The sequence below is a fragment of the Heloderma suspectum genome, chromosome 3, assembly GCF_057233095.1.
Source record: "Heloderma suspectum isolate Gila_16-S chromosome 3, 16-S_ref, whole genome shotgun sequence".
Taxonomy (NCBI): Eukaryota; Metazoa; Chordata; class Lepidosauria; order Squamata; family Helodermatidae; genus Heloderma; species Heloderma suspectum.
The window spans coordinates 176629243-176643449 of NC_139460.1; the positions used below are offsets into that span (position 1 = coordinate 176629243).

At 40.2% G+C, this 14207-nt stretch overlaps 1 protein-coding gene across 5 annotated transcripts in view; it reads left to right on the forward strand.

Moving 5' to 3' along the window:
* The window catches only part of UVSSA (UV stimulated scaffold protein A), a 79927-nt gene that overhangs the window by 22041 nt on the left and 43679 nt on the right, over positions 1-14207 (forward strand). For all 5 annotated transcript variants that reach the window (XM_084844997.1, XM_084844999.1, XM_084845000.1 and 2 more), the window contains one exon: positions 12150-12258. In XM_084844997.1, coding sequence (XP_084701123.1) covers positions 12150-12258 — 109 coding nt within the window. The remainder of the gene's footprint in view (positions 1-12149; positions 12259-14207) is intronic.

A 14207-nucleotide genomic window follows, 5' to 3' on the forward strand; every position in this document is an offset into this window, starting at 1 on the left:
TCATCTCTTGTCTGCCTCGCCTTCACTGAAACTGCCTGTATTCTATTTCTGGGCAGATTTAGTTATTTATTTAAACTATGTCTTGGCTGCCTTTCAGAGCAGAAGCCCTCCCAAGGCGGCTCTTACCGTGCTGTCTTAATGTTGCTAGCAATTAAGGCTTGCTATATCAAAGCAACTATGCAACATAAGGTGCTTAGGGGATCAATTACATAGACAAAAAATTCTCAGGATATTGTTTAAACTTATTTGCACTTGTGTAGTGCTACCTTGTGAAAGCATTGTATGTATGGATCAGGTTTGCTGAAAGGTGCCCTTGTCTCTGCCTTTAAATACATGAAACTGAGGTAACTGATAGTCAAATCCTAATGCCAGATTATACAGACAATCTATTCAATAAAGATATTTTTTGGTTGGACAAAACTTAGGTAGAACAAGGTAATCTTCAAAAAAGAGGAGAAAGAATAGTAATTTCTATTCCTCCAGGAGACCATGCATATAACAAACCGTGGGTTATTCGAGGGTTGGATTCTCCTATATCTCAATGGGCAGTAAAAACACTCTAAACAGGATGTTTCTGGACAAATTCTGAGACACTTGTAGATGCTAAATGCAAGTCAACAGCTCAATCAGATATTACAGTTTTCCCCAACCTGGTGCCCTCCCCATGTTTGGACTATAACTCACAGGATTCTTGACTTTTGGCCATGGTGGCTAGGGCTGATAAAAATTGAAGTCCAAAACATCTGGAGAACACCAGGTTGAGGAAGGCTGAGATATTACAATTGTGAAGTGAAAAAAAGGAGTGGTTGTCAGACACTAATGTCAAGAGGAGATAAACTCAGGTATCATAAAATCTGCCCTGAAGTTCTGTCACCCCTTCCTCCATACAATAGTGCTGATAGACCAAGCTGGTTCTCTAATGTAAGAAAACAGCCTTTCAGTTCTTACAGGAACAGCAGCATATAAATGCAATTAGTAACAACAGACCTGGTTCGCACAACACAACAGTCCACTGTGGCTTAATTTACCTGTTGCATTGTGCTGGCCTCCCGGCTTGCTGTGACTTGTTGTGTCATGTGAACCCAGGTGGATCAGGTTGTTTGGGGGTTAAACAACTCTCAAATAATGCATGGCTTGTTTTAGGATTAGTTGTGGGTTGTCTAACCCTCAAACAACTCCTGCCACCTGGGTTCACATGACATGACAAGCTTCAGTGCAAAAATTGTGCCAATGGGCACCTTGCACAATGCAACAGCCTCCAGAGGTAAATTAAGCCACAGTGGGCTATCATGTCATGTGAACCAGGTCAATCTGAATTTATATTTGGGCCTGGAACATAATGAATTCCCACCCCTGTATTTACTGGAGTTCTAAACAGGGGGAAAATCAAGCTACAGATTGGTTAATAAGCCACGTACATTTATGATTTTAAAAGTATAGAGTAGATAAAGTTATAACAATCTCTATCCAGATAAGGTACTTTGTTTTGGTGTATATTATCAGCCATTTCAAAAGGTTTTTATACTCTGTTAATGAACACTCTGTGATTTGGTTACACAAATTGTTCCCTTCCTCCGTTTAAGATGACTATATTTTATGTCATGGCTGAGTTCAAAATGCATTCACATAAAGTTGCTGATATAAATTGGTTCCACTGCGGTAAGTATTAATTCCTTGGCCAAAAATCTTCTCTCCTCTAGGAAAAAATATTTAGTTGGCTGTGAGTAGATGCACATGAAATATTAGTATGGTGGAATAATTTGCAAGATCTTCCAGTGAGGGTATTAGCATATAAATAGCAGATGCAATGACGACCATCACAGCTGAGTACATTTAATTTTTAGTTTATAAGATAGAATGGGTTTTTAAATGCATAGTCATCAAGCCTGCTGAAAGACAAATGAAGTTTAGAGTTCACTTATCAGAGGATACCTTACATCATGTTAGAGGAAAAGAAACCAAGGCTGCCATACAACCATAGCTGAAGGGAGGTGATTTCTCCGGAAGGGAAGGGAAAGTGATTGAGATGGCAGAACAAGCAATCTGGCTGCAAAATTTTAACAATCCCAGATTAAGTAAACAAATACCTATATTTTCTTGGCGTGCTTTCCCTATTGCTGCACTCCCACTTTTACCACCGTTGCACACAAATATGGGCGGGCTGATCCTATGATCCTTCTATCTCTGTGGATTCTAAGCTGACACTTGTGCTAGCATAATGTACTTGTTTTCCAATACTTAGGAGCCAAGTCAAAAGCACAATAATTGCTGTAGAAACAAACGGTAATGTAGGAAGACCAACAACCACTTCCACAGTGTCCCTGGCAATTTTGTCACTACACACTGATCCCAAGAGTCCAATATAATTTGTTTATAATACTGTTTCATATGATGGTGTCAGTCAACACATGGATGTCATGGAATCCAGACCAAACCATCTCCCACACAACATGTGCAAGCAGCCTGCCAGAGGTAGCCCATAGCACCTTCTGTGTGCAGCTGGAGTTCATTTTATCTTACCTGAATCTCCCATGATTCATTTCATTTATTATATTTCTATACTGCCCCATAGATGAAGCTCTCTGGGCGGTTCACAAAAATTCAGTTTCTTTGGATTCTAATATTATATGAGAGGGAGAAAAACTTCTTGTCTATCTGCTTTATCCATACCATGGATATGCTTATAACTCTATTTCCTCCATTTGCTTATCTTTTTTCCCCCCAAAACAAAATTCCAGACATAGTTACCTTTCTTCATAGGGGAGTTACTGATCACTTTGGTTGCCTTTTTTTGCCTTTTTTAGCTCTATGACATCCTATATGTCAAATGCAGCACACCAGAACTCTACAAGTATGTTTGCTCCATAGATTTGCATCAAGGTATTACAATATTTTAGATCCCTTTCCTAATGATCCCTACAATGGAATTGGCCTTTTTCACAACTACTGAACATTGGGTCAGTGCTTTCATTGAGCTGTTCACCATAATCCTGACATCTTTTTCCTGGCCAGTTACCACCAGCTCAGGCCCCCATCAGTCGAGTTATGATTTTCCCCCCAGTGCACATCACTTTACACTTACAGTGAGCTGCGTTTGTCATGTTATTGCCAATTCACCCAGTTTGGAGAATTCCTTTGGGACTTCGTCACTGTCCATTTTGTTTTTGCCCCCTGAATAATTTGGCATCATCCAGAAACTTGGCCACCGTGCTGCTCACCCCTATCTCCAGATCTTTTATGAACACGTTAAAAGGCACTAGTCTCAATACAGATCCTTGGGAGAGCCCACTTTCTCTATCCCTCTATAGTGAGATTTGTCATCTAAGCAGACCTCTCTGCTTCCTGTTCTTTAACAAGTTACCAGTCTTTGAGAGGAGCTCTCCCTTATCCCATGATTGTTAAGTTTACTCAGGAGCCTTTGGTGAGAGACTCTGTCAAAAGCTTTTTGAAAATCCCAACTATACAACATATCTGTCCTGCTTCAAGTGAAGCTGCACCCAGTCTTTGGAGCTGATGTAATGTTTCAGGCTGTGCTGTGATACAGCTCACCGTGGCTGTGGAGCCAGGAGCCAGTGAAGGGGTCAGTTCTGGCTTGGGTGTTTTCTCAAAGGCAAGGTCTAAAAAAGATCCAAAGGACAGAGCACACAAGGTCTAAAGGGGAAGGGAATGTGATAGACAGAAGTCTAGGAGTAGGAGAACAGCCATTGTTCCAGCAACCATCTGCCCAGAACTGAGGGCTTTTAAGTTTGAGCTCTTAAAGTCCCACCCAGGGCTAAGCTGCTGAGCATAAGAGATGTATTGGAAAGTTCTTACTCATGAAGGAGCCTTTCTCAAGAGTAGCTCTTTACTCATGAGCAGTTCTGTTGTTGATTTTAGATGGCACTTCTTCGCCTGGTAGCCAGCTGAGCCTGCACTCTCAGGCACCTCCGTTCCCGTAGACTGGGTGGAGGCTCAGCTTCCATCTCTGACTCAGAAGGGGGACTCTCCACATCCTGAGGAGACTAGTCTACTAATGTCACTCCAAAGGGCGCAGGATTGCTCTGGTTGCCCCTGGGATTTCATGGAACAGTTTGCTGGTCTGAGATGTTCAGCTCAGGGAGTTCCAGAACAACCTCGAGCGAGGAACTCTAATGTGGGGGGATGGTAATATCTACTGGATCACCTCTATTCACATGTTTTCTGATACTCTCAAAAAAATCTAAAGTGTTTGTGAGACTGTATGTACCTTTGCAGGAGCCATGTTAATTCAGCAAGACTCGTTATTCTAGATGATTGATAATTTTATCTTTAATAATGCTGTCCACATATTTACCCAGATTGTCCTACCAGATGATGTATCTTATCAAATTATTACAAGTTGGAACTCCAACTTTTTGCTTAGGTTATCAGAAGCACCCCAGTTTTATGTTCATTCTAGTGAGATGAAGGATTAACTCTGTGCAAACAATGACACTCGCCTGGGTTTGGGTTTTTTAAAGTAAAGGAGAGAGATCCCCCCCAACCCCCCCCCCCCCGCATGCGCTCTGCAAAATACCAAAGTGCTGCAGCTGGGACATTAGCCTTTATCCCTTACCTTTATCCCAGTGTTTCATCATACAGTTTTTACTGTATGGGACTTTATTGTGTAAGCTGTTTTGGGAGGGCTCTTGCCCTGAAAGGTGGCCTAGAAATATTTTAAATAAATAAATGAAAACATTGGTAGTCTAGGGGGCTATTGTTCAAACAAAACACTCTGGCGGTCAAGCTTGTAAAACATAACTTGTCTGGTTGCCTGTGGCAAGGAAGAATTATCTTCAGATGACCTGTCAGTGAAGTTTTTGTGAATTGAATGAGAAGTGGTAGTGTGGGCTGGCAGACAAATAAAAAGTGTTTGTGGGGTAGTAACTTGTTTGCACGCTAGTAACTTGTTGACTTATTTGCAAGACTGCTAGCGATATTAAAGTTACCATCTTACGTTGTAATTACACCTAGAATTTGTGTCGTGACTAGGAGGATTATTAAATATTCAAAATTTCAGGCTTTCAGAGTAACTATAAACTACTATACAGGTATAATACTCTACACAATTAGGATTTGAAGATGCATCTAAAATGTTACTGCAAAACTATATGATTGACTGCAATGTAACAGTTTTAAAAACCTTAACTCCTTAAGCTACAACTTATCATCTCTTCTTGGGATATATGCAGACTTCTCTGTAAAAGCTGAGAAGTACAAGTGACCAAATTAAACCTTGTAATAGCAGACATCAGCTTTTAAAAATAGATGAGTCTTATTTGAACTGCCATTTATTCTATGCGCTGTTTCAGGATAACTGTAAAAAAAAGCGCATGTGAAGTGACTATTGTAATCTTCCACTCTAGTCATATTTAAAAAGGTATTTATGTTGCACCAAGATGTAGATGCATATTCAGATGCATCTCCCATTCAAGTGCAGATAGGCAGAATTGGCATTCAGATACACAGTTCTGATGGCATTTGGGTGCACATCAGACTTATACTTCTGGTTCATGATCCAGCAAGTGATATGCAGGCTGGAGCCTTCGTATGCATGTGGATCACCTTAGCCAGATGGAGGTGTTTACTACTTCACTCACAAGAACTGGTTTGCTGGCATTTTTAAGTGGCCATTGCTGAGGATATAAGTATCTTCAAGGGTTATTACCAAATGCGTAGGTACTTGTGGAGAGAGTCAGAACTAGAGTTTGGATTGGCTGAGGGAGTGCAGTGAGTTAACAGAGTGAAATTGAAACATGCAAGTGTTATTAATACAAAGCTGGTGCTTGACGGTGGAATTCTGGGCATAAGGCTTTTCTGATAATATGATATTAGAGTTGCCACAATAAGCAAATTTAAAAAGAAAGAGAAGGGAATCTAATATTGTAAATGACAATATGGTCTTCAAATTCGGTTTTGATAAGTAGCTGTTCAGTGCCACCTTCTGCTATATGGCTTTTATAAGCAATTATCTTTGTTTGCAAATAGAGGGAAATATGGATTGTTTAAAGTAACATGGAAACTTATCTCTTTATATCTGAGAACGTAGGGCTTAATTTCTCATAGTTAGCTAAGCAGTTAAATATTTTTACAAGAAATACAAATTCAATAATAAAAAATCCCTCAGTGAATTCAAGGGTGCAGACAATAAGCATAATACTTTATGAAAATGACCCTCATATTTAAAATCTGGCATTATATGTTCTGCATTGTAGCACCAAGTCCACATCTACCTTTTAGAAAATTAAAACACATAAATTCTGTTTAGTGTTTGATATGCACTGTACTAGCTGAAAGCTATAATGGCCCTAAAACCTTGGGTTGCTTTTCACCTTTCATAAATTCCTGGGTGGATTCTATACAAAAAATAATTTTCAGCTCTGTGGCTCATTGTTATTCAAACGTGATTGATTGTCGTCATTTACTCAGTGAGGAAGTTAAGTGCTCCTGTCATTTCCAAAGAGTATAATTGGGACGTTTCACAGGTCAGTGCTAGTGACAGGTTTCCCTTTTGATTAGTGTTGGACTGATAACAAAAATTACAGTTTCCTATGATTAATGCTTCCCATAGTGCCTAAATGCGCAGCCCTTGGATTGTGCCTAAACAAAGTGAATTTGCATCTTATTATTCCTCTTCTCAGCAAAGCTTTGTGAGGGTCTCAAAGTTTGAGATGCTGCAAGTGTGCAGGGCTGTTGTCACTCCGGCTTCACATCAGGCTCTTGTGCTAGGAACCTTTGTTTTGACTGAGATGTCTTTGAGTATAATATTTTCTAAATCTTAGTTTTCTGCATGTCCGTGCAAAATAAAATCTTGCAAAACTCTGAAAGTCTTGAAAGAAGTTAAACTGCATTTTTAAAGTTTGCCTTCAGGTTACGGTATAGGTCACCTTAAAGACATCTGCCACATTCCTCCTACATTTTTAATCAATTGCAATTAAAATTCTGTGTGTGTTGAAATTCTTTGCATCCTGTCACACATGACTGTTTTGCTTGCCAGTGATCCCTAATGCAGGTTATCCTTTTGATTTGAAAAGTTTTTACAAAGATGTGTTAACTCTTTCTCTTCTATAAAAAAATTAACCTATTTGTTGTCCTGCCAATTGTATAGGGCACCTAGAGAGAGATTTTAATCCTGTTCTTTTTCTCGTTTTGAGATGTCAGAAAATTTGTATACTTCTGGCTGATCAGAACAAATATGTTACATAGCAAGTTTCATTATTTGCAAACGCTGCTTTTAGAATTAGATGGATTTATGTATAATTTTTATTTGTTTGTGTGTGTGTGTGTGTGTGTGTGTGTGTGATGGAGATTGTTTGATTCTTTATTGTGGATTGGTTTTGGGGGTCCCCCCTTTTCTCCTGTTTTGCTGTGACCTTTGTTTTTAAGCAAATAAAGATTGAATTGAATACTAATTACATTCCATATAGTTCTGTTTTCTAAATCTGAAACCGTTATCTTTCAAGAGAAATGCTTTATAGTTAGGTTTGAAAGAGCAGGGTAGTTTGCACTGGGGTCTGATATCTATAGTCCCTGTAACTGGCCAAACAAGGAGAAACTTTAATAACTATATTATAGATGGTGAATTGCCTTTCTGTCACTATTAACTGAGATTTAAATGTTTTAAGTAGGGGTATGAAAAATAGCCTTTTGAACCCGGTGTCGCATCACAACTTTCCAATTGTCTAAACTACTGATGTTGTATAAAAATCCCCAAACATTCTCTTCCCCCAAACCTTTAATCCTGAAAATACCAGTGGGGTGTTTTGTAAAGAAGGCGGTTGTGGGGTGTGTGTGTAATTGCTAGGGTGGTCTTTGATCCCTGATGAATAGAGTAACTCCACAGCTCAGTGATTACTTGCAAGGTGCTTTAGGACACAATCCTACACATGTCTGGCTAGAAATGCTGGGAATTGTAGGACTTTTTCTGTGTAAACATAAATAGGTTTGCGCTTTATTGTAACATATGTTATGGCATGATTTTCAGTGTAGAAAATGAAAGTTGAGTGTCTGCACGCACATGGGTGTGCATGCATAGGGCTTTCTCTGCACACACAATGAGGCAAAGTGAAGTGTCCGCAGAATTACATGTCTTTCTCAGTACTGAGAAAGCAGCGCAGTACTTTCCCAGTCCTGGGAGGAGCAGCGCGGTCCAAACCCCTGGTTTTTCATGGCACCTGGCCATCCCTGTGTGGTTTCTATGTGAAGCAACACTGACAGTACCAAGAAGAGTCCTCCATCACCCACCCATCCACTGGGAGGGAGAGTGGGGCCCAAGAGAATCCCTGCTGTTATTTCCAATCTTCTCCTTGGGAATCTTCTCCCTGAGAGGCTCCTTGGGGTGGATTGGGGAACCCAGTAGGCTGGATTAGGCCCTTGGGCCGGAACCTAAAGTATCTTTTATTTATAGACATTGAGGGATGCTCCAAGTCACGTTCAGTTTCCCAGCATGTGACTAGAGTCACCATATCATAATATATGAAGATGTGTAAAAGATTTATTCTCGACAGTCTGGGTTTTGTTCGATAGAGTCTCATGTTTCTGTCACTGTAGCAGTCAATGAGTTCAGGGCTGGCCCCCCATGACGTGGGGTGAATCCCCCGCTAAAGATGGTGGATCCAGAAGGGCGGCAGATCACGCGCCCCCACTTACCACTAAGAAGGCCACGCACCTCTCGTGCTGCCATGAGAGCTACATGTTCTGTTGCCCCTTGGCTCACTCTGAGCACCTCTGAGTGTGAAACATACGATGTGGTTGGCTGCTCTAGAGAGCCCTGCTGGCCACTCCCTGCTTCTATAGCAGGGAAGTAGCTGGCGTGGTTCAGAGTGGCCACCACCACCACCCACCCTATGCCTTATTCTGAACACCACACAGACTATGTCAAAGGGCAAGCAGCTGCTCTGGAAATATGTAGAAAAGGGAATGAAACGTCACTCTTCAAATAATAGGATGAAATTGCATAAAGGTTCTTAAAAATTAAATATGCTTGGTATTGATTGATTGATTTCTAAACCACCCAATAATTAATGTTCTCGGGGTGGATTATCATTCCTAATAGGTTAAAGAGGGTTCCCCAGCTAAATAAATTCTCAATAGCTTTTCCTTTAGACCGGATTTCCCTAAACTCATCCCCAGCCAATTCTTCACAAACAGGCATTGATGATGTATACTCCTCCTCCTCTGCCTCCAGTTTTTCCTACTACTTCTGTCTTCTAGGATGAATCAGATGTTTCAAGGGGTATTTGCTGAAAATGTATTGTGTATTGGTTAGCTCATAAAATTATTATGCTTGGTATAAACATAATACCAAAGTTTAAAAGTATAGCTTATTCAGGCAGTAATTACAGATTTACTGAGTTTACTTTAAAATGTTTTTCATTTTATGATAATGATAACCAAGTTATATGTAATAAATTTTATGTTCCTAAAGTAACAAAACGACTTAGATTTGTAAAGAGTGCTAAAAATATACGTACTGCATATGTTTCAGTTCCCCTCCCCAGGGTTTTTCCATGGCTTCAAAACTTCCAGAAATTTTACATCTTTAAATCAGATACATCTGATTCATAGGGCACAATCCATCCAGAAGTTATCCTGCTCAGTAACAATGGAAACAAATGGGAATTGTGCAAGAGCATGTGGTAGTTGGAGATGGTAGTTTTGAGGGACGGAGTTTCTATTTGTATTTTCTGCCAGTGGAAACAAAACATCTTGGACCATCCCTGTGTGCCTCAGTTGGCTGTGGCAAGCAGAAATTGCTTTTTCTTAGATGAGGAGGAATGGATGCAGTAGGAAGGGAATGGCAGTTTTTGCTGTGGATTGTACTGTAATGGTGATTTCACCAGAAGACCACAGTTCTGATACTTACATTTGATTTCTGAAATTGCTTTGGAGTCATTGAAAAAACTCCTATTAAAAATGCAAGGGCCTCCACATGAGAGAATCCACTTTCGGAATGGAGCAAAAGTTTTGTTGTTGAGGACAAGTGTGTATAATTTCTAATCAAGGAAGTGTTGGGATACAATGATGGACTTTCCATATGCTTCACTGCCTCCGACAACATTGTACTTATATAAATATTTCTGTGCCACTTTTGAGGCCCACAAGGGACCCTCGAAGCAGCTCAAAAATAAGATAAAAATAGTAACAATCAAAAGGGAAAGAAAACAGTTAAAGCTCTCAGGATACTACAAACAGCAGTATTACAACCAACCAACTCTGGGGAGCAGACAGTATTTAAAGCCTGCCTAAAAAATACCTTTCTGAAGTCTTGAAGGGGAGTGGGGAGTCCAGAGCTTAGGCACCACCACCAAGAAGGCTCTGTCCCACATAGTCATTGATCACACTTTCAGATGGTGTGGTGCAGAGCAGACTCTTCAGAAGATCTTAAGGGACGAATGGAGTAATTTGGGATCAGGTGCTCTTTAGGTACCCTGGACCCAAACTTTATAGGGCTCTAAAGGACTTTGAAAAGGACCCAGAAACATACAAGGAGCCAATGCAGATCAAATAAGAATGAAGTCCTGAAATAACAGTCCTCTGCCAACAACCTAGCAGCAGCATACTTGGCGAGCTGCAGTTTGCGAACATTCTTCAAAGACAGCCCCACATATATTGCAGTATGTAACTAAAGCACGTGCAATAGTGGCTACATCAGCCTTTTCCAGGAAGGGCTGCAACTGGTAAAGCTGAAGCAGTACAAAAGGACTCCTGGCCACAGCCTGACCCACCAGGAGCAATGGTGGGTCCAGAAGCATTCCAAGCCTGTGAACCTGGTTGTTCAACGGGAGTGCTGCTCTATCTAGAACAGACTGAGTATCCATTCCCAGATTGGCTCCTGTATAGACCAAAATCATCTCTGTCTTGTCTGGATTAAGTCTCCTCTTGTTGACTACATGTATTACATCTCACATGAGTTCAGGGTATCAGCTTCCTCCGTGTCATCTGATTGTAAGGGAAGATAAGACTGTCATCCACATAGTGATTTTTATCATTAATTAAAATGATTACTTTTATTATGATGCTTATCTTACGATGGTGTGTTTGTATCAGTTTAGGAGCATGTTTAAACTATATGCTCCATGCTTCAGTTTTAAGTGTATCTTGGATGTTTAATCTCGGTAATGCAGCTGTAAGGCCTGGTTAGATTAGCGAATTAAAGGTTTCTGTTGCAATGGAAAATCATGCCTCTTGTAGTGTTAGGACTAATAGTTGACATTAATGTTAGTCTGAGAGTTTACCAACATACTATTGCTGTTAAGTGGAGCAAAGTTCCAAAGGGTGGTGGAACTATGTGACCTGTGGTAAGATGTTAAGGGACACTAAACTATAGTTCTAGGTGTTTGCTGAATGGAGTTTTTGTAGTTATAAAGGCTAGTGTTGTCGTGTGTCTTTTTTAGAATTTAACTATGGTGAGACATCTTTAATGTGCATCTTTCTCAATTCACTGTTATCTATTTACAGTATGCCTCTTGTACATATTCTTCATGCTTTAGTAATTTCAGTACCTTTGTAGTTGAAAGGCATAATTAGGGTATGTGGAAGTAAGATATTGCTTGTAATTCTTGTTCTAAGGCTGCTGTCACAATGTAATTGCGTAAAACATCACACGATCAAGTAGGATTCAGGTTTTGTTCAAAGTATGTTGTTCATTGAGGGAACCCCAGATATTTAACATGTTCCTGATAAAATGTGAAGCGGCATTAAAGTTGATGTATAAGTGGGAGGAAGGTTTTCATCCCATTCTAGATTCTGGTGAAGATGTTATAGTTCACATATACCTGAAAATGTTGTTTTAACAGTGCTTTATCTGTCATCAATTTATATTAATTTTTCCTTATTTCCTCCCCACTCCTTTTTCCTTGTGTATCATGTCTTTTTAGACTGGAGTCCTGCGAGCAGGGACTATCTTTAATTCATTATATGTAAGCTGCTGGGAGCCTTTGTGGCTGAGGAACGACATAAAAATACTTCAAATAAACAAAGATAGTGCTGGGGTTAAAGCTGGAGATAAAATGGAATAGCAGATCTTCAGTCCCTATATATAGGGATAAGGGGGGCTGCTGTAATAGAAGCATTTCTGTTTAGGATGTTCACATGTGCTGTCTGCTGCATATTTTAATGATGTCGTTGAGGCTTTTGTCTTTTCTTCATAGATGAAAGCTAAAGATGATGACGAAGATGATGACGATGAGGAGTTTGTAGAAGTGCCTGAGAAGGAGGGCTATGAGCCCCACATTCCAGACCACCTTCGTAAGGAATATGGTGAGTTTGCCCAGCTGTGAAAATCATCCCTGTATGTTACTGCTGCAGTAAAGCAAATAAACAGCCATGATGAGGTAATAAAGTGATCAGTGGTGTGGGTAATCTTTCTGACTGCTGTGAGGAAATCATTACACAGATAGAGAGGTAGCAAGACTAGCTTTAGAAAAACAAATATTCTCTAGGAGGCAACTTGGGTCAGGGGCTTATTTTATTCACTCATATTTCGATGCAGCTTTGAACCAAGAATTATCTGCACTTGCACATGTGTGTGTCCATCTATGCATACTAAAAAAAAGGATAATTGTTTACTCAGGTGCATAGAACAGGATTAATATTTGTGGCTTAGTATTACTGGTGATAATTTGATAGACCAGGATAGACTTTGTAGTAGTTGCTGCAGATGACAGTGCTACTTATCAGAACCAACATGACAGAGGATTGATAAAGTAAATCTTAGGGTTTCCATTCAATACTTCAGCAAGAAGGCCATCATAACAAAAGTTGAGCAGAGCCTATCTGATGGCTTTTATCTAATCATTTTAGGGAAAAATCTTAGGGGATAGGCGGCTGCCTCTGAACTCAGAGGCGACCACCTATCCAATGCAGGGCAGGTGGAGCGCAGAGGGGATCTTCTCCTCTGCGTTCCAGCTGTCCTACATTTGCGGCTAGATGGCCGATTTCGTCTATCTAGCCACATGACTTCAGAGCAGGGAGGGACGGCTGGATGATGTATAGGAAGTGTCATACTGGCACTTCTGCACTCCCCTCCCCACCCCAGGGAACGCCCCTTTTTGCCCCGCTCCACACTGCTCTTCCGAGCGTGGCGCCCAGGGACAATCCGTGCTGCCTACGAAGGGGTGGGAGGTGGATTTCCAGGAACCGACTTCTGAGCTCGGGATCTGAAGTTGGTTCTTGGAAACTAAACAATCCTATGGCTGTCTAGCCACTGTCTAGCAGCCACAGGATTGCGCCCTTAGTCCTGTTTTCAAATCCAAATGCTTTTTGAAGCATATTCCAATGTGTGTGAGGCCAGTTTAAACTATGTTTACTCCCAGTTATTGTTAAGTGTCTAAAAGTTTGCTTTTTCCTTGCCTCTGCGTTTGAAATCTTCTCAGCTTTCAGTATATTGCACCTTGAATCTGGTCCCCCCAAGCTGTGTTTTGTGAATGTATACGTGCCTTTGTCTTGCACTTTGGAACAACATCTGCCAGGTTGTGTGAATCAGGAAGATCTCTACATATCCCAGTCCCCCCAAAACAAAGAGTTAATTATCCTACCCCACTATGAAACATGAGTTAATAAAGCTTCTTGGCCCTCATGCGTATCTCCAAATCCAAATCAGAATGGAATTGCCATTAATATGTGCATGTTCATTAATGATCCTTAAAATCCTATGTATTTGATTCTTTATCTAAAATTAACTGCCGTATACCTAAACCAAATAACCTTAACTCGTTTGTCCAACTATATAGTGTCTGAAAAGCTTCTTAGTGACCTGTGTGATGCAGCTTAATTTTTGTTAGGTCAATTAAAAATAAAATAATAAACTGAAGTTAAATTTGCCCCTACTTCCAAGCCCAGCAGGACCTCTATACTACCTGGAGTGTTTTATTCTTCTTCCCCATAGTGACTTTATATCTATGAAGATATTTTACAGCACAATGTTCATCCCTTTACAGCACAATTTTATATATGTTTACTGAGAAGTAAGCCCTGTTGTTTTCATTGGGACTAACTCCTAAATGAGTATGCATAGGATTGCAGGTAAGCCAATCTCTGAAGAGAACTTTATTGTCAATTAATTCCAGACAATTTTTGTGCTAATAGATTTACCATATTTAACATGTCAGGTGCATAAAAACTTCAAAATCTTCCATTGATTTGGCTTTCAACCAATTGATTTGATTAATAAATTTACATTTAAATAAGTATACACATTGCAAAATCTC